Raw genomic sequence first — 23,870 nt, forward strand, 5'->3', positions numbered from 1 at the left:
TGTTAATGTTAGGATGAATTTAGTTTTCACTCACCGAGTTATTCACGGTTAGCTGACGTATCAAAGCCAACCAGTTGGTATCTTCGTAGTTCACTCGGTAAAATCCGGACTGTACAAGATTGACTATGACCCAGCTGCCTGATTCAGTAGGTTCCGGAATAATCGAACTCTTGATGATTTCTAAAATGATTAATTATTTGTGTGAATGTAATCTCCACCATGTCTTTTGAAGAGTATGTGTCTTGGTTGAGAAAATATGGAATGATGATAGTGATGATGGTGATGACGATGATAATGTTGACCACGACGACGACGACGACGATTATGATGCAATTATTTTAGTTGCAATATGTAAATTTTAACTCTCCGTCCTTTGAATAGGGTGCACTATACCAAATAAAATCCCAAAGGCGACCATGTTAACGTTTGTGTTTAAAAACATTATATGCAATATATTACTCAAACTATGACCCATAAATATAAGTACTACAACCCCTACCCCACAGTATTAACTGAAAAAAATGGTATCCTTTAAAGGCTCATTTTCGATATAACCAGATGTTTTTACATGACCCCTAGTTTCGCACAAAAGTCGAGTACATTTTTACATGTACCCCATACAAGGCACAAGGCTACTTGACACAGTGGTACTAGATGATGTACAATAGCATATTTTTTTCGCTCAGATGAAACTAATCTTTTTACAACAAACACTGTCACATGTATCACCAATGTCTGGACTTGTGGTATTAACTACTCTATCAAAAGTTAGGCGCACCTCCAACTTTGACCCAGCCAGATGTTATTTGGTTTAGTACTACCTATAATATTAACAGCCACATTTGTTAAGATCCCATTTTATACAATTCATTTGGTGACTGTTTAACACAGGTTTGTCTGTAAGCAGCAGTGTTAGGGAAGATAGTGTATCTTTAAATACAGTATTTACAAATACAACCGAATACTACTCACTCTCTCGTTCAAATTTTGACAGCCACTGCAGGTCCTCGAATTTTCGTGACTTTGTGAAATTTTTCTCGCGGTTACTGGTGAAACTAATTGGTATTTGCCACTTGTATCTAAAAGGAAGTTGAATTACACACGATGAAAATACAATAATGAATTGTGTGTTTATAAATGCTAGGATGGTTATTATGGTTTATTTGATAAACTGACACGGCGCGAAAACACATACGCACATAACACACACACGCACGCACGCGCGCGCACATACACAAACATACACACACAACACAACACACACACACACACACCACTCCCGCCAAAAAAAACCCAAAACCCCCAAACAAATACAACCAGAAAGAACAAACAAATCCATAAAAATCATCCCACAAAAAACCACCCCAAAACACCACACAACCAAACACCACAATAAACAACGAATTAAAAACTAAATTTACTAGTATTGTTTTTGTGACTAAACTAATGAGTACGTCAGTACTCCTAAACAAACTTACCCGTACTGTGCGGAATCCGTCGAGTCATTCGTTGTCTTCAAAAGAAATCGCTCTTGCTGCACGTGCATGACTCCAGCACTTACTACCCGGACGTTTAGAACAGGATAGTTCTTCTGGTTAACCCACGAGTCCATCACCGCCGTGATATTAATCTGTCTGCCCCTTTTTAATATCTCCTGAAAATATCAAATGTGATCGATTTATTTTATTTGTAATGTAGGCTATAATACTACATATGAATAGTGAGCTAAAATACACGAGTAATGCAACATTAAAAAAAAATCAATAAAGAATATTTTGTGTTGAGTATATTATACGGCTAATCCAGTTAAAGGTTAATTAACCGTTACACGAAGCGATTTTAGCCTTGAGATCACCTTAAGTGCATAACCACCTTTTAGTGCTAAGACCATTTGTGTAACTGGGGCCCTGCTATGATATGAAAATAAAAATATTGATATTTTAATTTTAAACCCATAAGCCTAACAGAATTCACTAATTGCATAACACTGCTAGTCAAAAATGAGCCATTACGTCAATGTTAGTCGACAGTCGAATTTAACGTGGATTAACCTGACCGTCTTGTGGATTGTTCATACGTCCTTACCTCGTTAAGTGCCGCAAACAGGTCATTTTGATCAACTGTACTGTATGCGTTTTTCTGAAAATATCTCTGAATAAAAAGCAATTAAAAATTAATCAAATTATTTTTATTAAATCATAAGACAATTAAAATGCGCTTAAGCTACACAGAATATATGTAATTCAACATAAGAAAATACCATTTTAAATTTTATTATTATTTGTTTGATTTACGAGTTCCAGGAATGATTAGCATTTTTGCTTTTAATGACTTAACCTCGACGTATTTCATACGTACACATTTATTATTTCTTCCAACGGGAAACGAAATTTGAAATAATTTTGTCAAAGGTCATCCCAAATGTGTTTATCCGAATAATGCCGTATATTTTTAAAGCATGTTAAGGTAAGATAGTGTTTTTAAAACCCCCAGAAAAAACAAAATGCATGTTTATTTTGTAGCAGAAGGGGGGGGGGGGGGGGGGGGGGGGGGGGGGGGGAGGGGCACAAACATAATTTTGCTAGGATTCAGGATAGTCCCTTTCAAAATGGTTGGGGATGGGAGATGACACCGAATGAGGTATGGAACTATTTGTTTTCTTAGTTTGTTTTCTACTGAGTTGATCTGAACATAGTAAACATACCGAGGCAAGGCAAAACCAGCTCGTCGCAACCCTAAGGTCCTATTCTAAACTGATACTTAATACCACCGTGCATAGGACCTTTGGCTTGCGAAGACTCCAGCAACAACAAATGCAAGAATTACAATGATGTACGTTGATGACGATGGGTGATGATGTCAAAGTTGAATGAGAAAACTGTTATAATCAAAATTCGTATCTCTGCATAAAGCAAAGGAACGATAATAATAATAATAATAATTATAAACAGAAGAAACAATATATCCACCCCTACTATCCACATCATATACTTCTTAACAGATACATCTGTTTAGAAGCATCTGAATTGAATATGCGTTTCAAATTTAGTAACGATACCAGTGGCATTATGATTGTGCTGATGTTGGTGGTGATAACGATGAAAATAATGGTGATTGTTGTCATGACGATACTGATGACAGTGATGGTTGCGATGGTTATGACGATGGTGATGTCATCATGATGAGGATTGTGACGATGATGACGATTGCGATGGTGATGACTTTAAAGTTACAGTGTCTGGTTACCATATAATAATATCATGCACAAATATGAAAAACAAGTTCAAATGCACTTTTAAAAAATCCATGTGTGTTCGCTATGAACGGAGAACGTCAAAAGTATACGCTCGATCTGTCGCCTGTGCGGCCATTGCTCGGCAAACCACAAACGACAGCCTGTTGTCAATTTCAGTTAACAGGTGCGTTTGTGGATTTGAAATTGTAGGGTTTGTCTCAAAAAAATGAAATGAGAATTCTTGCGCTGTACAAAGAACGTTCCGTTGAGGATACGTACTATTCTTTCGTTAAAACCGGTTTTGATCTTGACAACGTACTATCGACAATCGTACCTTCCTTTTTAAGAATTAATATTTTATAAAGACAGTGTTAGTAGAACTTTCAAAGTTTAGTTTGTATAACACATTGATCTTGTATATATTTTTAATCAAATATACTAAAGTAGAAAATGACCGTTTTCACTTTTTAATTTTACGTTTGGTAAAATCGACAAATTCAAATAAATATTATTTCATCTGCTTTTGGATGTCAAACGTTTGGTAATTTTAACATATAATTTAAGAGAGGAAACAGGCGCATGTGGGGGGGGGGGGGGGGGTATTGGGGGGTCGAAACCCTTCCCTGACCAAGATAAAAAAAAAAAAATGAAATATATAATCTGGGGGAACATATAAACTTCGCTCAACGCAGTCTATAACCCCCAACCCCGCTGAAATCCCTGCACACGCGCCTTGTAAACCCACTACATTTTAAAAAGGGATCATTTATATGTACCATCCCACAGACAGGATATCACATACCATGGCCTTTTATATACCAGTCATTTCGCACTGGCTGGAACAATCCCACCAATGGGGATCGATCTTAGACCGACCGCGCATTAAAAAGAACCCACCACATTTTTAGGTCTAAGTAATGAATAGAAATAACATATAGTCTTCATAAATGTTACGTATATCGAACATACCGCCCTCTTCCTCTACCCCTAGAGCGTTACGTAATTATTAACACCCCCCTTACATGTAACGCGTATGCCAAGCGCTGGTCACTGTCAAAATTTCAATGCAAATCCCCCACCGACCCCTGGAAAGGTATTGTACCACACCTCTATGGGTATAAATATATTTTGGAGGTATGAGACGACCCCTCAATCAAGACAGTTAAATTTGTTCAAAATCATGTGAGAAGCTCAGCGCCTGCGCAAATCGCGTAAATTCCCAGTTCTACTGGCGTCCCGCTAATTGAAGAAAAACAAGCTGGCCATTGTGTTTGCAGCTGACCTGGATAATGTAGATAAGCGAGCATTGCGAAACTATAGCGATGTGGTGGGCCTTTTATGTATCAAACAGAACTGGATCATCTATTCTAAATGCTTAAATAATAAAGTACACTGAAGAAAAGTGATTTACATTCAGCCCAGATATGAAGACGTCTTCACCAAGGATATCTCTCATCATTCGTATAATCGACGCAGCCTGGCATAAAATAAAACGTGGCAGTTAGTAGAAGGAACACAGTATCAATAGCACATATATACATACTATTTTAATATAACATACGAAAATCACAAATGATATTGGGACAATTTACACATGTTCAGTATTTCTGTTTATAACGATAGTTAATATCTGATGTTTCGGTAGTAATTAAGCTACCTTCCTCTGAGCAACACTGGTAGTGTTAACCGTGGAATGAAAAGTTGTGTGCACTTCGAACGTTTCACTCGCTGAGATACTATACGGTGTAATGCTACCTTGAGCATCTGGTGGCGCACACACTGGTTTTGTTACGTATAGGAGCGTTCACCGTGTTAATAATGAAAGACAATCTTACCTTTTTGTACGTGATGGTGTTGTAGGACGCGTCGATGTCACGTGGACTGTTAACGTCATACGTCATAGCATGCGATGTCGCGTGACTGTCCTGAACCATGACTGGATACACAGACTCGACGATCTCTAGATCCCCCTGTAACCCCAATTTAAAGTTATGAAATCAAAGTTTATAACTTTTGTACTGTTTTTCTATGCAAGCATTTGAAAAGAATTCAATAACATGTCTTGTGACGAATATGGGATGAGTACCATGAAAAGCAAAGTGACAAAAGTGCGTAACCCGGCTTTTATATTGGGGGGGGGGGGAGGAGGAGGGGGATAACCCATATTGGAGGGCTATCCACACTATATATGTATGTATGTATGTATGTATGATTTTATCAAATTTAATAGTTTAAAAAAAACCCTGACGGGGCTATGGCCGTGTCCCCCCCCCCCCCCCCCACCTCCCTACGCCACTGACCTAAACCTATATTAAACTAAAAGAATGTATCAGAGTGAATGTATGGCAAAATTGTCCAATTTAGTGGGGAAAAAAAGGAGTAAAACGGTCAATTAATTATTACAAAACCAGTTTGAATCTTGTCTTACTTCTTCGTTCTCTCTCAGTCACACGCACGCACGCGCGCGCACGCACACACGCACGCACGCACGCACACACACACACACACACACATACCCGCACGCACGCACACACGGAGAGCTACATACATGTTCTCTACGTGCGCGTACACACAAATAAAAATGCAGTCAACAATACACTGTTAAACCATATGACATATGAAACTACTACATACCTTTCTAAATTTAGGATAGAGCTTATCGCAGACTGTAGCATCCCAAAACGAAGCAAACCCTTCGTTTAACCACACCCATCGAAACCACTTAGGCGTAACTAAGTTTCCAAACCACTAACATAAAGAAAAAGAACAGAGAAGCATATTACAACTCAAAGCAAGAGAATATATACGTCTTTTCTGAAACTATATTAACTAAAGATAATTGTTTCAAATAAACTACGCACAGACTGAACATTTGAGAACATTTAAACATGCTTTTTCGATTAGCTGAAATAAAATAGAAGTACATTAATTACAAACTAATAATGCAAGTGCTCTAAAAGAAGCACTACCCCGGTATATAAAATATTTGGTTTGGCTTTCATTTAAGTTAATTTATAACTATTTTCGTGCTTATTAAAATTCAAGCATGCTGTCCTGGGCACACACCTCAGCTGTCTGGATTGTCTGTCTGGACAGTAGGTTAGTTGTTAGTTGGTTAGTGAGAGAGAAGAGCGTGTAGTGGCCTTACATCTACCCATTGAGCCCTTAAGAACGCGCTCTGGGGTGGAGCCGGTACCGGGCTGCGAACCCTGTACCGAACAGCCTGTAGTTCGATGGCCTAACGACAACGCCACCGAGGCCGGTTAATAGCGTGCTGTCTCACCTGGTGTGATATTTCATGGGAGATAACGTCTACCATCCAGTTTTCTGTGGCCGCAGTTGTCACCCCTGGCTCGAATAAGATATCGGTTTTGTAGGTTATTATTCCCCAGTTCTCCATTCCGCTAAATTTAAACTTCGGTAACGGGACACTATCTGAAACAGTTAAATTAAAAGCTCGATGTACGAAGCGAAAACTAAACGTTTTATGTTACAATGATATTTATTATCCATATGGTCAAACATATCTTGGCACATATCTCAGTGATACGGCCCACTAGAACGCCAAGTAGGACGTAACACTCCGACGTTAACGATTGGCGCACTACAACCTTACAGGGACGTCAACCAAACGAGTTGAGTGATATGAATTAAGATCGATTATGGGTAATAAATAAGATATTAAACTCGCTACCATGTTTATGTCCCTCGTGAAATAATTTTCATTGTTACTCGCTAAAGCTCGTGACAACTGACAATTATTTCACTCGGGACATAAACACGATAAAAAATGGAAGCTACTTTAATATCATATATATTTAGTGTCTGCACTTAATTTATTTGTATTGATGACAAAATATAACACACTAATTATGCAAGCTCGATTGTTCTCTTGCACTGGCCTGTTTATTTCTTACACCCCCGTTGTAAGAGATGTCCCGTTATAGATATACATCGTCTCCAACATGTTTAAAGGGACATTCCTGAGTTTGATGCATTGTAAGATGTTTCCGACTAATAAACATTTCTACGATTAAACTTACATATTAAATATAGTTTCTTGTTTAGAATATCAGTGTCTGTATATTCAGTGTGTTTCTGGTCTGCAAGAAGCCCAAACTTGATTTTGTCCTCAAATATTTTTGTACGTACGAAAAAAGTATATTTTAGGAAATAAAATGAAATGTTTAATATACAGCCAGTAATATTTTATACAGAAAAATATATTTGATATGTAATTACGATCGTTATAAAGTCTCTGTTAGTTGATAACATCTTAGAAATTGTAGCAAACTCAGAAATGTCCCTTTAACAGAATCGGCAGAAGTGTTAAATTGCCTTGGTGGTTTGGTAGGTACACGGGCTTGTGTACTAGATTTTCGGTTTGTTTGGCTGATAAGCCTTTTCAAGGCATGTTGGTAAGCAGAACATCGGATGGTATGGGTCCAGTGCCGTACGTCATACATTTGGGGATAACTTTTGGAACTAGTGACTGGCTGCTCCACCATGACGACCGGGTCACCAGATCATAACATCCAATAATATAAGAACGTCCGACATTGATTGTTCTGTGACGTGTGGGTTAACCTTAAAACTAATTACAATATGACGTCTAACACTAGACTCGATAGTACCAACCGCCAGCGGAAAGTTGGCCAACGTTCTGCCGTCACGACGTCTACCGTAACGCCTGCCCAGTTGTTTGTGGTTGCATGGTACCAAAGAAGAGCGTTCCATGTCAAATATCGAGGTGTATCGTCAAATATTTACGGAGTAAAAACAGCTGTGGGTGTGATTGGTTGTAATATGTGGCATTGGTTATTTATGCAAATACTATTATCCATTGGCAATAAATAAACACACCTTTATTTGTTATACAGTTCTTATGCAGTATATACCAGAGGTTGAAACTAATGCAAGGTACCCCTCAAAATGGAACTGCAATTTTCAGCAAAAATGACGGTTGCTAATAAAAAACATTAATTAAATCTCTTTAATGATATGTGACCCCCCATTTTCTTGCAGGTAGATTAGATGTGAGGTACCACACTTTTTATTGCTGTACATCCTGGGTGTGTTGAGACGCTGGTTATATCAGTTGTATTAGTAAACGTTAACATTATCGGCAATAGGAATTGATTTGGTCTAATGGAACCTTGTCTCGTTTGATTATCGTCGTATACGATCGTTTATTATTTATCGTTTAGTTGTTAATTTAAGCGCACCCGTCGTAAATCGGGAGTGGGAGGAATTACAACGCAACCGTCGAGTTGTCCAATTACGTCGTGACAGTTGATATTCTGAGCCTAGAATTATAGTAGTATCAGACTGTCAACTGTAACAACGAAGTTGGCCAACTCGACAGTTGATAGTCTGAACCTAGCATTATAGTAGGATCAGACTGTCAACTGTAACAACGAAGTTGGCCCATTTCGTCGTGACAGTTGATATTTTGAGACTAGCATTATAGTAGGATCAGACTGTCAACTGTAACAACGAAGTTGGCCAATTTCGTCGTGACAGTTGATAGTCTGAGCCTAGCATTATAGTAGTATCAGACTGTCAACTGTAACAACGAAGTTGGCCCATTTCGTCGTGACAGTTATAGTCTGAGCCTAGCATTATAGTAGGATCAGACTGTCAACTGTAACAACGAAGTTGGCCCATTTCGTCGTGACAGTTGATATTCTGAGCCTAGCATTATAGTAGGATCAGACTGTCAACTGTAACAACGAATTTGGCCAATTTCGTCGTGACAGTTGATATTCTGAGTCTAGCTTTATAGTAGTATCAGACTGTCAACTGTAACAACGAAGTTGGCCAACTCGACAGTTGATAGTCTGATCCTAGCATTATAGTAGTATCAGACTGTCAACTGTAACAACGAAGTTGGCCAACTCGACAGTTGATAGTCTGAACCTAGCATTATAGTAGTATCAGACTGTCGACTGTAACAACGAAGTTGGCCAACTCGACAGTTGCGTTGTAATTTCCACAACTAATTTGGTTTTACGACGAGAATCGTAAAAGCGCTCAGACGAGATACAGGACAGTCGTAGAAGCTGGTAGTCGGTCTAGGATCGATCCCCGTCGGTGGACCTATTGGGATATTTCTCGTACCGGCCAGTACACCACGACTGGTATATCAAAGGCCGTGGTGTTTGCTACCATGTATCTGGGTTGGTGCATATAAAATAAGATCCCTTGCTACTAATGGAAACATGTAACGGGTTTTCTCTCTAAGACTATATGTTAAAATTACCCAAATATTTGACATTCAATAGCCGATGATTAATACATCAATGTGCTCTAGTGGTGTCGTTAAACAAACTTTATTTTAGATACCATTTATCTTACAACTCGTTTTTAAAATCGTTTTCAACTCACTTTGGCTCGTTCGATACGTTTTTATAACAGCTCGTACGATAAGTGGGATCCGATATCCAGCGCTAGAGGGAACATGAGCTATAATTATGCATACATTGGAGTATTTAACAATATTATTTAGATCCTATCCTACAACAACAACACCCATCATCAACAACAATATCACTACTAAAATTACTACAATTAGTACAACCAACTCTATTAAGAAGTAGAGCCGTACCTACCCTAAATGATTAGGGGTGGGCAGTAAAGTAGAAACAAAGGGACATTCCTGACTTTAAAGCTAATAAAATAGACAGTAATATGGATTAGTAAACTCACCTGTAATACATTTGTGTAAAAAAAATCAATGAAAAGGATTTTCCGATTTTTCTGGGTCTCTAAGGGTCGTTTTTCCAAATCGTGTAAATCCGTTGAGATTTTCATAGGGGGGTGGGTAGGGGTTATGACCCAAGTTCTCCGATTGTTGATAGATGATTACTCCAAAGTTCAACAAAAAGTTCGATTCTACAACCTAGTTTTAGCAATGATTCAATCCGAGAAAGTTCCCCGATCTAGCAGATGCACATTTCAAAAGTGCGCGGTTTTTTGTTGTGGTGGGGTTTTTTTGGGGTTTTTTTTTGGGGGGGGGGGTTACGGAGATCGCCGATCCTTTCGTTCGATTCCGATAAAACTGACTCAATGCGATCACCAGTCAACGGAAACACAAAATCGCAGTCCGTGAAACGAGATCCGGAAAGTTGAATCAAGTCGCGTCTAAAACAACACGCTTTGTTTGAATGACATTTGTTTTTTTGTTGAATTGTTTTTTAATGTACATTTAATGATATTGGAATTGAAGACAACGAGTTTTTATTTTATTTCGAGGTTATTAGGCATATGGGGATAACATTTGACGAGGGAGGGTACAGTGGATATTATGTACGCCATTGAAGGAGAACATGACATGGGGGAGGGGGGGGTAATAAAGTCTTCCGACGCGGAGGCTTGCATTACCTATTTACCACATCGTGACATGCGAGATAATGTACGAGCGAGTGGACGAATCGTCAGTGGACGAATCGTCCTGGGCATGATAATGAATACAAACAGTTAATAAAAAATGGATATTAATGTTGAATTCTAACTCTGTTTTACTTTTTTGGTTATAGTATACCACAAAATAATGTTAAGAAACGATTACAATGTCAAAGAAATAACTATTAATATGTATGAAAAAAATGCAGTCATCGAGTGGACCAATCGTCCGTGGACGAATTGTCCAAGAACCGTATGGAAAGCACGTTTTTAATGTTATTTATTTTTTAATATTGACGTTTTGCATTGATTACCAACGACTTTCCATTTGTTTCCTACAAGTCAGTAGTATTACAATTTATTTTTTCGTTAAACTAAGCGATACGAATGGACGCATTTTAAAAGAAACAAGTAGAAATGATGCCGATAATGTTCCAAGATTTCATAATAATGTTCTTTTTTTTCTTTTCTTTTTTCAACTTCAACAACTTTTTTGATCTTGTCTCTTTTCTATTACCTTCGGTTTGGCAAGCCTTTTGGTCGTTCTAGCATTTAGGGTTAGGGTCACTTGTACTTATAGCTATAGAGATCTATAGATGTTGGAAAGATCAGAACTTCGTCCACTAGTCAACTCGCCCCAACCCAAGCATTATATTCATAATACTGTGATGGTGCAATTTTATGGGTATCTGGTCGTTTCGGCCGGTTGCTAGTCACTTCGTACCTTGGTCCTTTCGTACCATAGTCATTTCGTAGCTTGGTTCTTTTGTACCATAGTCATTTCGTACCTAATTTGGTCCTTTCGTACCATTGCAAAAGTGAAAGTCATATCGTACCCAATCTAATTACGTATATAAGATGCAAACACCACCTGCAACTGACTTTATAAATCATTAAATATTTAATTTTGTCCCTAAAAAAAGATCAAGTCATTTCGTACCATACACTGAAACATATTTGTTGTTAATTTAAGGGCGTTTCTGATCAGCAATTTTTTTATATATATTGTCATTGTGTATAAGAAATAAACATGAGCAATTGGCTGATTTGGTAATCGATAGGGTAGTCAATGTTTTCAGTGGTTGTTATTGTTTATTTCTTAAACAAATAAGATAATAAGTAATAATAAGTAATATTCGACCATTTCAGCTGGTAACTGAAAAAAATTGTTCATATTTATTTATTTATTTATTATTATTATTAGCATATTTATTAATTATGAATGTAAAAAAAAGCACACTTTGGTCAATTGGGGCCAATTTCAGAAAACTTCGAAGTTGGCCGTTAGTAGTACATACCAAATACGGCTCTTGTCAGGTAAAATGGAAATAACAGTTGACAGGTGTTATGGTAAATCAATAACGATATGCTGCACAATAATGTGTTCTGATTTTCAAACTGTCAAAGTAAATTTAAAAAACAAAACAAAAAAACACTGCTTTTATGCTATGGTCGATTCGTTTTTTTAAATACTGGTATGAAATAACTATGGTATGGAAAGACTTCTCACAATGGTACGAAATAACTAAGGTACGAAATGACTTTTTGCAATGGTACGAAATGACTAGGGTACGAAATGACCAGGCAGCATGGTATTTACATGTGCTCTACGTCACAAAAGGATCACGTGATGCGCTTCAAATGCATGACAAGTCGAAGGGAATCCGCCGTCTAAAAATAGACTTTATTTGACGGTTGAAGGAAAAATAAATTGATACGTACGAAAAAATATTTGGCAAAAATGCATATTGAGCTACTACGAACATTTGGGGGACCAAAAACACATTGGATATACAGATATAGATATTCTGGACAAGGAAATGTAAGTAAATTGTCATTCTAACAATTAAAAAAGGTTTTATTAGCCGGAAACTTTATAGCATTGCAACAAAGTCAGGAATGTCCCTTTAACATAAAGTTTTATTGTTCTCATGATAAAAAATGAATTTTCTGCACCCCGTCCCCCGCCCCGATTAAGTACCATTCTGCTAAAATTATCTCGTCGTCAACATACCTAATTTGGGGAGTGGATATTTCGGTAAAAAGTGACTGTTGTACCATTCAAACAGGCGAACACCATGGTCATGTGCACGTTGAGCAAACTGGATCTTATTTGAGCTCGCCCACGTTCGATACTGAAACGATAAAAACAAAAAGCAATCATCAGTGATTTAAAAAGCAAAACAAACCCATAACAATCCTAATACAAATGAAATAGTATTAACTTTTAACGGATACATGTAACTCCTACAACTATGCTAGATTGTGACTTTCTTAAGTGTAACGGGCGGACTTGGCGATGGATGCCATCTGCCACTTACAGTGTGCGCCTGTACGGAAGCTAAACACTTTTCAATAGCTTGCTTAAACAGAGTCAAAGGATGAGCATAAAAGAATATTCCACGCATGGTACTGTAACTGTTTTAACAGACATTATGCTCAAATTAATAGTATTCTGATGGCGAAGTAACTTTAACAATGCAGGTATATGTTCACTCTGTCTTGATATAATTATTTCTTGCTATGACCTTTCACCAGCGTTTCGCCATCAACTTTATAGCTTTAAATTCAATAGACATGTTGGATGATCATACAAAAAATAAAAGTAATTTTTCCTGTTCACACACACTATCTTGCTCGCTCTTACTTTCTGTCATCTCTTCTCTCCTCCCCATTTCCTCCCTTCTCTCTCCCTCTCCCCCTCTCTGTCTCTGTCACTCTCTCTCTCTCTCTCTCTCTCTCTCTCTCTCTCTCTCTCTCTCTCTCTCTCTCTCTCTCTCTCCCCCTCATCTTTGTCGTCCACTATCTCATCTCTCTCCACACACACACAGACAGACACACACACACACACACATACACACACACATACAGAGACAGACAGACACACACAAACACACACACACATACAAACAGACGGACACACACAAACACACACACACACATACAGACACAAAGACACAGACAGACACACAGACACACACATACATACAGACATACACACACAAACAAACAAACACACACACACACACACACACTCACACATACACAAACAGACAGACAGACACACACACAAACACACATGCACAGACAGACACACATACACAGACAGACATACAGACCGACACACATACACAGACAGACACACAAACACACACAAACAGATACACACACACATACACACACAAACAGACAGACACACACACACACACAGACACACACACATACACACACATACACAGACACACAAACAGACGGGCACACACACATACAGACACACAGCCACAGACAGGCACACAAACACACACAAACAGACACACACACACACAAACAGACATACACACACACACTCACACATACACACACAAACAGACACACACACATATACACACAAACACACATACACATACAAACAGACACACATACACATACATACAGACACACACACACACACACACACACACACACAAACAGACATACACACACACATACACACACACACACAGACGGACACACACACATACAGACACACATACACAGACAGACACACACACACACACACATACACACACAAACAGACATACACACACATATACACACAGATATACACACACACACACACCAGCCACACACACACACACATACACACACACACACATACACACACACACAGACAGACACACCACACACAGACACACACACAGAAGTACACATATCGAAAGTGTATAAAGCTTACCATGTACGGAGTGTATCATTACCGTATAAACTCACTTTAACGCCGTCACGTGTGACATTTTCTAAGTACTGGTAGTCACAGACGATAACGGCTAGCAGGTAGGTAGACATTGGAGGAGTTTTCCTGAACACGTCGGCGAGGAGGCCGCCAGGTCTGTAAGAAGGACATATTATATATTCAGTCCTCTCCACCGGTTGTTTCAATCATTTTCTAATCTTTGTTGTTGTTTGGAGTTTTATGTTGTTTTCTCTTCTTCTTCTGTGTTAAAGGTCTAATAGCGAGTATGCTAGCATGCTGTATATATTTAAACAAATAAAACAGATCATATGATTTAGTTTTTTTCTTCTTCTTTAATTCTGTGTTAAAGGTCTAATAGCGAGTATGCTAGCATGCTGTATATATTTAAACAAATAAAACAGATCATATGATTTAGTTTTTTTCTTCTTCTTTAATTCTGTGGTAAAGGTCTAATTGCGAGTATGCTAGCATGCTGTAATTGTTAAACAAATAAAACAGATCATATGATTTTGTTTTTTCTTCTTCTTCTTTAATTCTGTGTTAAAGGTCTAACTGCCATTATGCTAGCATGCTGTATACAGTTAAACATATAAAACAGATCATATGATTTTTTTTTTCTTCAATAATGTGACATTCTTCGATTTGTGTCGCCTGTTATAACCTGAAATAGAAAACGTACTCAAAATCGCATTTATATCTAAAGGATGTTTTAAAAAATGTTTCGACTTATCCCAAGAATCAATGCTAGGTGCTTTGTCTATAGGAGGACTGCCACTCTATAGGATATACACCATTCCTACTTTCGACCATCGACTGGTTTAACAAATATCAGCGCCATTTGTAAATGTTGTTTTTCATTTTATACAATTGACTAAACTCCGGAAACTTTGCGATTTCTCAGTCCAATTTCAAAAGACATTCAAGATCGTTGTGATGTTGCTTTAAGGGTGTATACCTTCAAATGAACCCGAACATCTGTGTTCTTTCATTATTTTCTAATCCAGATGAATGCAATATACAAGTTGGATGTATTCCTATAATCTGTAATTCGACATATTATTTAGATAGTACTGGCGTAGGAAGCGGAGGGTGTGTGTGACAAGGGTGGTATGTGCCACCCACTTTGTAGCAGCAGCGATGGTTTATATATATATATATATATATATATATATATATATATATATATATATGTGTGTGTGTGTGTGTGTGTGTGTGTGTGTGTGTGTGTGTGTGTGTGTGTGTGCGTGCCCCTACTTTTTGGCACCTTCCTACGCCCGTGATTAGTAGCATTAGGTAATACAGCTTTAACCATAAATTATCAACTTGCACCACGGTAGATAACCTAATCTGGAAAAATTGGTTCTGAATCTGATATAAACTTAACATGCACTTCACGGGAGCAAACTAAGTGATTTTCTTCTTTAAATATTTGATCTTGAGACCTAAATATATGTTTACCAAGCTTATTGTTATGTATAAATAAGAACAGAAGGTGCAATAGTGACAACATTTTTACTTATGACTTTGATAAAGTTTTTCTTCAAATTTAAATATAATTTGTCTAAAATATAACTTAGCACGCTATAAATATGTCAAAATGACAATAAAAATCAAGACATTTGAGAGTTTAGAATTTCATACATGAAAAATTAACTTTGTTAATGAAAATTAAAACCATTAAACCATTATTGGCACATGTTATTTTTAATAAAAAATAATAAATTGCTATTAAAATCTAAGTTCAGGTTGCCTAGATATATTACCACATTTAAGAGCCGTTGTATATGGCAAGTCAAACACCACGTAACAATAAATTATTCAAATCTTTACAGTATGAATTATAGGCCCAAACCAACTTTTCCGCAGTACTAACTTTGACAGAAACTCCATTCAGAGCAATGTACAGTAGTTATTGTCACGGTCAAGGTCATTGTGAACAATCATGGTCCAGTAACGGCTAATTAATCAATATTTTTAAATTAAATTAAACGACCAAATCATAATATTGTTTATTATGCACTGAATATGTGCTATAGGGTGTGTACCACCAAATGAAATCCCATAAACGACAAAGTGTGGCTAAACCTCCTACCTATCAACATATCAATCGACATAAATACCACGGACATAAATACTACTACCCTTCACATTCAAAGTGAATCAGAAACAATTGGGGGGTGAAACTGCTCATTTCAGAGATAACGGGTAGCATCTATGATTACCTTAGTTCCGCACAAAATGTTAGTACTTTTTTTTACAGGCACCTTGTGACGGAACATGCTCTTATTTCTTTTCGCCTGTGGCGATATTAATTGTTTTAGAGGACCGTGTGCAGTCTCAATATGCACTTAAGCCCAGGTGGGCACTTTGTTACGTAATACAGTGGTCGAGCTGTACCCTATAATACACACCCGGACCAGGTGCGGAGGCCATGTGGCCAGTAGTTACGTAATACCTCCGCGAGTGCGGTTTTTACGACCGTCATTTTGGCGACTAGGCGACATCAAGTCTGGCCATCTAAGGAAAATTGTCGTCTTGGTCTCTGTGGAAATTTCACTTGTAGGTATTCGGTGCCGCCTTGTACCCCCAGGCGATATTCGGTTTTTATAATAAATAACTAGGGTTTTAGAGATATCAGGGAGAAACATATTGGAAGGCTTCCGGGGAACGCGCCCATTTGGACTTGGTAAATATTATTCTGCTCTGTTGTATAACCTTAATGTGACTGATGTGACTTTAAATATTTTAATACTGTATTATACCAATATTATTTAGACGGTGTTTCCGGTAATCTGACGAAGTAAACTGTAGGATTCATTGTTCTAATATTATTAAAGCTTAGCCAGTCATCCTACAGGACCTAGGTAAACTGTAGGTTATTGTCTTTATGGTGATATGTACCAGTATTAAGTCTGTATTACAAGGTTACTGTATGAGTAGTTAAGGGTTAATTAAAAATTAACCAGTTAGGAATAGAGTTGTAATTCCTTTACTAATTAAGTTCCCCGGGCAGCGTTTCTCAATTATAACACGTGTGGGTGTTGTGTGACGGTGAAGTGATTAGAATATTGTGTAAACTAGACACCTAGAGATTAACTAATTAAGTGATCAGTTCTGGGTTGTTATTATTTGTTGTTGTTAATTAACTATTGCGGCAGTACATTTGTCAGCGTAGTATTAATACAGATTCCAAAGTGTATTGTGTTTTGTTGTGTTTTCTAGTGAACTAACGTGCAATATTACATATACTTTATATACAGATCTTATCTCTGATCATACCTAGACGAGCCACTAGGGTTTTAAACTGCCCGATACAGAGAGATCTAATAGATATACAGTTAGGAGAGATATTTGGATAATCGTGTTTTATTCGGTTACGGGTATTATAGGATCCCCGTGACGCACCTCATACATGTTTCAAGCACAAGGTCTTGACACAATGGTACTACATGAAATAAAATTGCATACATGTTTTGCACAGATGAATATATTTTTTTTAAAACAAACACACTCACATTTATCACCAATGACATGACTTGTGGTATTAACTGCTCTATTAAAAGATGGGGTGCACTTCGAACTTTGACCCAGCCGGAAGTTATTTGGTTTCAGTACTACTTTAAGAGAGCTTAGAGAGAGAGAGGAGAGTCGGAGAGAGAGAGAGAGCGGTGAGAGAGAGAAAGTGTAGTTCCCGCTGCAACGGTTGATCTGCTAAATGCTACAATGTTAGTGTTGATGGCTTAACCACACATTACCGAGGACGGTGTGAGGTTAGTGAAGCAACACTCATTTACCTGGGATCTGTACGTAGTCGCTCCTGATTCGACAAACACCTGTAATTCCTCCGAGTGTTCGCTTTACGGAGCACGGTGATGTTGAACGTCGCTTTCTGCGCGGGCTCGTCAAAGCAAGGAAACACTTTCCGCGCGTGCGGACCCGCAAACTGGCTGACCGCCATATACCTGTTGAAAACGGATAGGAAAAAGTTTTTTTTTAACAACACCACTAGAGCACATTGATTTATTAATTATCGGCTATTAGATGTCAAACATTTGATAATTTCGAAAACCCGCTACATTATTTTCCATTTATATGCACCACTCAACAGACAGTATAGCACATATCACGGGCTATGATATACCAGCCTAATGAGCCCGCCGACGGGGATCGATCCTAGACCAACCGCGCTTCAAGTGAGCGCTTTACCACTGGGCTACGTCTCGCCCCAAACAGAGAGGAATTCCAGGTTTAAATTCATGTTTATCACCTACGTGTTAATGACCTGATAACGGCAGAGAGTAAATCCGTAATGGTTTTAAAAAGTATGTTTGTTTTGTTTAACGACACCACTAGATCACGTTGATTAATTAATCATCGGCTATTGGTAATAATGTCTCATCGTCATCAGAGGGAAACGCTACATTTTTTCTAATGCAGCAAGGGACCTTTTATATGCATTTTCCCACAGACAGGAAACTACACATCACAGCCTTTGTCCAGTTGTGGTGTACTATTTAAAACGAGATAAAACCCAATCAGCTGAATGGATCCATCGAGGTGGTTCGATCCTGCCAAGCAAGCACCTCTCCCGACCCATCAGTGATAGACAAACATTTCATAATACCATACAAAAAAGATAAATTGCTTGTATTGTAGAAGTACAATATTTGATTTAATCGTGAATTCAGTGGCGTCTTTGTAGCCGTACATTGAAAGGCAGTAGTAGGGTTTTAGATGTGTATCATCATTCATATTTTCGTGTATCACGTGTACCTTATTTAAACCATATTTAGATCACGAAAATATTGTAAAGGATACTGGTTAACATACTATTTCTAAAACAAAAACGACACAAAAACAAACCTCACACCATAAAACAAAACAAAAATAGATGGCATAACAAGGTATCAATAAAACAATACTCTAAATGTTAATAAAGAGATTATTTCATACATATATAGTGAAATTGAAACAAACTGATACAACAGATATACAAACAAAAAGATACAGACACAGAGTCACACACACAAACAGAGATAGAGAGAGAGAGAGAGAGAGAGAGAGAGAGAGAGAGAGAGGAGAGAGAGAGAGAGAGAGAGAGAGAGAGAGAGAGAGAGGGGGGAGGGAAACAGAGAGAGCGACAGAGAGAGGAGAGAGGGAGGTAGACAGGGAGAGAGAGGGAGGTAGACAGAGAGAAAGAGAGAGAGAGGGGGGGAGAGAGAGGGAGACAGAGAGAGAGAGAGAGAGAGAGAGAGAGAGAGAGAGAGAGAGAGCGAGAGAGAGGGGGGAGGGAAACAGAGAGAGAGAGAGACAGAGAGAGAGAGGGAGGGAGACAGGGAGAGAGAGGGAGGTAGACAGAGAGAGAGGGGGGGGGGGGGAAACCGAGAGAGAGAGAGAGAGAGAGAGAGAGAGAGAGAGAGAGAGAGAGAGAGAGAGAGAGAGAGAGAGAGCAAGAAAACAAGCATAACCAATAACACAACAGCAAAAAAAAAAAAAAAACTGGGCCCGTGCTTATAAATCGTAATCATACATTTTTGTTCCCGTGTGTTAAATAACTGTGCTCCTACAGATGAAGAGAGATAAGGACTTACTAATGGAATATTAAATTAGATTGATTCTTTAGACACGAATAGTGATCCTCTTGATATCTCTAACTCCTGTATTCAATATAATTTCAGGGCACCTGTGGTTGTAGCAGCATGGCAGCGGATGATTGTTTATCTCCATTTACAGTTGCTATGGTTATGCTAGGTGAATTACCCATAGGGTGCTGTTATATCATCCGTTAACTGCATATTTATGGAACACATGCAGCAGTTATCGTATGCAATTAAAAAGAAATGTTTATTGAATCACGCGCCAGTACACTGTTTACTCGGAAGCTATTGTGCATTTAACGTGGTAATTGTGACATTTTCTCTGGGAAATACGGAAACAAACCCGTTGAGTTCATGAACAATGGTTGGCGTAATATTGACGTGATACGTGTCATGGGAGCTCGCTACACTACACCCAGCTCCGTTTTACTTTAGGCTGTGAATCGCTATGTATTGTGCATGTACAAATAAACTGGTAGTTGAAAACAAGCCTTTAAAAAGAGAATTAAAGGGTTATTTATTTGTAAAATGTAATGTCACCCTTTGAAACAGTATAACTGACATTACTGATTTATATACCAGCAATTATCTTTGGTGTGACCTTTACTTACCCGGGTAGCTTAAAAACATTACTATTTCAAACATAAAGGTAATACCATGCGGTCTTGATGTAAGATAAAAAAAAAGCCTCGGTACAAGAAACACGTTAAAACTCACGTGAAAATGTAAAACACAATCACTGAACCAATTATGTGGATCAGAAGACAAGAGCAAAACTATATGTAAAAAATTAGTTTTTGACTAACTATGAAAATTATCCATGCAATAAGGTCACTGACAAAGCCTGCAGAAGTATGTTAGAGTTACCCAAAAGGGTAAGTAGTATATCCTCACTGACAGAAATGGATATTTGCCCAATGAGTATCAACAAAATGTAAAATATGGTAACATACTGGATGAAGTTACAATATATAACCAGTCATACATCAATCTTCCATGCTTTCCGGTCTTTCATCACAACACTATAGTCCGTCCCACTCGGAACGCCTATTTCATACTATGAAATTTACTACAAATTATTTATTTCTGAGCCAATTGTTTTCACATTTTTATACCAATATAGTAGTAGTAGTAGTAGTAGTAGTAGTAGTAGTAGTAGTAGTAGTAGTAGTAGTACTTTTTTTCTTACGTAAAACCAAACTGAAATTATTTACAAAAATAATTATTGTAGGAGGATAGGACGGACTATACATCAGTGGCATGCATGAAATTGGATTAAAGGTCAAATGTCATGTTAGCCGGCAAAACTAATGGTCTTTGGAGTCTCGTGATTTATGCTGCATACACCATACCAAACGTAATAAAAACAAAATGTCATTTCGTTTACCAACATGCTAACATAATGTTTAACTGGGAAGTGTTACCATAGTAACAATGGTAGTTCGAGACATGTGCGTACGACCGGGGGGGGGGGGGGGGGGGGGCAATTGCCCCCCCCCCCCCCCCCCCCCCCCAAATTCTGGCAAAACAGTGGGGAAAATTCGGGCAGTTTTTATCTGGGTAAAATTTCGGGCAAATCAACCCCTCCAGCCCCCCTAAATCAAAGAGTCCCCATACGCCCATGGTTCCAGAGCATGGTTTAGTGTATCAAAAACGCATTTTGGTGTCCTGGGGTTTTAAAATATATTTTTAAAAAATTTTAAATTGTTATTTCTGTTTGTCTTGTTTCGGGTGTGTGTTTCTTGTGTGTTTTTGTTTTACATTGTCTTTTAGTCAGTAAAGTGCATACCATATCTGTTATACATTTAAGGATCTGTTTTCACCGAGACAAGTTATATAGTGAATTCGTAAAATGTATCCTACAAAACCAAAGTATAATGAATGAATGAATGAATGTTTAACAACACCCCAGCATAACCAAAGTATAAATGCAGAAAACGCGCCACGTCATTTGAGACTACGTAAAGGCCTATCACACAGGAAATCTAACTCCATTAAAGGGTGATATAATGATACAATTAAAATATCAACATACACTTTAGTTTCGCCGTCGAGGTAATATGTTGTATAGAGACCGACAGAGTCATGGCGCATTTCTCCCTCGAATCTCATTGTTAAAAGGAATGTCTGGCCTGTCTGGAGTTCCCTGTCCAAATGAATGACGTAGAACTGTCTGACGTCATCGCTATGCGTGTAAGTTATGATTGGAAGGTCTAGCCTTTTCCCTCCATCTAATAACTGCATGGAAGTCTCAGTAATGTTAAAGGCGTCAGCATGAAGTGTTATTGTCCTCGTCGAATTCAAAACCTTTATTTCGATAACAACGGTACCACTAAATGTAAAATTCTTTGGATTACTGCTGTAGATGTTAGGGAATAACTCGATGTCGTAGTGCACAGGTGTCAGTGACGTAGGTAGTCTATAATCGATGACGTCAGATGATTCGGGTTTTGCGGTTGTGCTTGCGTTTGATGAAAACATTTTGCCTGTGGAGTTGCCTATAAAGAAAAGAAAGCAAAATAAGCACTTAAATGCACATTAAGGTGAATCTTAAATTTTGTTATGCAACAACAACAACAAAAAACCCCACCCACAAACAACTACAACTACAACAACCAAAACCAAATAATTAAATAAACACACCCCGCCACAAAAGACCAACACAAACAAAAGATCAACAACAACAAAAAAGCTCAAATAAAAAACAAACAAACAAAGAGAAGTTAAAGGCAAATTCGACTTCAAGAGACTAATTTATTACTGGCATAGGTTTTGAGGTCACCATGTTTTCGGAAGAGCTAATAATGGAATTTTACATTTCATTTGTTGTTGTTTCTCTCTCTCTCTCTCTCTCTCTCTCTCTCTCTCTCTCTCTCTCTCTCTCTCTCTCTCTCTCTCTCTCTCTCTCTCTCTCTCTCTCTCTCTGAGTTCACATCTGGGATGGGGCTCTCATTTAAAATAAACGGTATTTTACTTCAAAAAGAGGCATTAAGGATTACAATTGCACTACTTTCATTTCATGTTAAATTTATTTTCATTCAGCTTGTATTCAAAGTCCAAGTCCACTATACCACGGAGGCTGATAACACCCCACTAGAATCTGCTCTCTTTACAAGGCGTAGCGCTAAGATAGTTTCGAAAATCTCTAGGCAGGTCACTAAAAGGTAAAACAGACAAAGCCAAGAACAACAACAACAACAAAATATATATATATATATATATATATATTTTTTAAATGTAATTCTAGTTCCCCCATTTTTCACTTCAACTTATTTTCGTGCTTATATCCTATTAAGGTTCAAGCACGCTGTCCTTGGCAGACACATTGGCTATCTGGGCTGTCTGTCCAGGACAGTGAGTTAGTTGTTAGTGGTTAGTGGGAGAGAAGAGGGTGCAATGGTCTTACACCTACCCACTGAGTCGATAAAACTCGCTCTGGGTGGGAGCCGGTAGCGGGCCGCGAAACCTGTACCTGCCAGCCTTATATCCGATGGCTTAACCACTGGTCAAGTTTCATCACTTGTTGCTATTAATTATAAGAGTAACTTCGACAGGCATGAAAGAAAACACAAACAAGCGGAAACAAATATAATATGTACTATTTTCTATTTCCAAATCTGATCTTTAATTCATTCATTCTTTCCTTCATTCTATCTTATTTTCTGTATTTCCTTCCTTCTTTCTTTCTTCCCTTTAACTTTTTTCTTTTAATTTTCAGATTCACTGTTAACCCAATCAAGTTACCATTCCGAAATGCAGTAGTTAGATGAAATTGTAACTTGGATTGCGAAGATGTGTTAACCCCAAATATGATAAAACTATGTTTTTGTGTAACAATGTTCATTATTACTGTTATATAATTATTAAATATAATGTTTAACTT

General features: G+C 38.0%; 1 protein-coding gene across 1 annotated transcript; it reads right to left on the reverse strand.

The window, feature by feature from the left end:
* Positions 1–22,525, reverse strand: LOC121381783 (aminopeptidase N-like). The gene is made up of 12 exons (XM_041511137.1): positions 22,023–22,525; positions 18,185–18,352; positions 14,373–14,525; positions 12,698–12,774; positions 6,519–6,670; positions 5,870–5,983; positions 5,071–5,205; positions 4,647–4,712; positions 2,086–2,151; positions 1,479–1,654; positions 973–1,079; positions 1–180 (listed from the first exon to the last, which is right to left on the reverse strand). The coding sequence occupies exons 1-12, from the start codon at positions 22,466–22,468 to the stop codon at positions 20–22; spliced, it is 1,821 nt and encodes a 606-aa protein (XP_041367071.1). The 5' UTR covers positions 22,469–22,525; the 3' UTR covers positions 1–19.
* Between the last annotated feature and the right edge of the window lie 1,345 nt (positions 22,526–23,870).

The sequence above is a fragment of the Gigantopelta aegis genome, chromosome 9, assembly GCF_016097555.1.
Source record: "Gigantopelta aegis isolate Gae_Host chromosome 9, Gae_host_genome, whole genome shotgun sequence".
Classification (NCBI taxonomy): domain Eukaryota; kingdom Metazoa; phylum Mollusca; class Gastropoda; order Neomphalida; family Peltospiridae; genus Gigantopelta; species Gigantopelta aegis.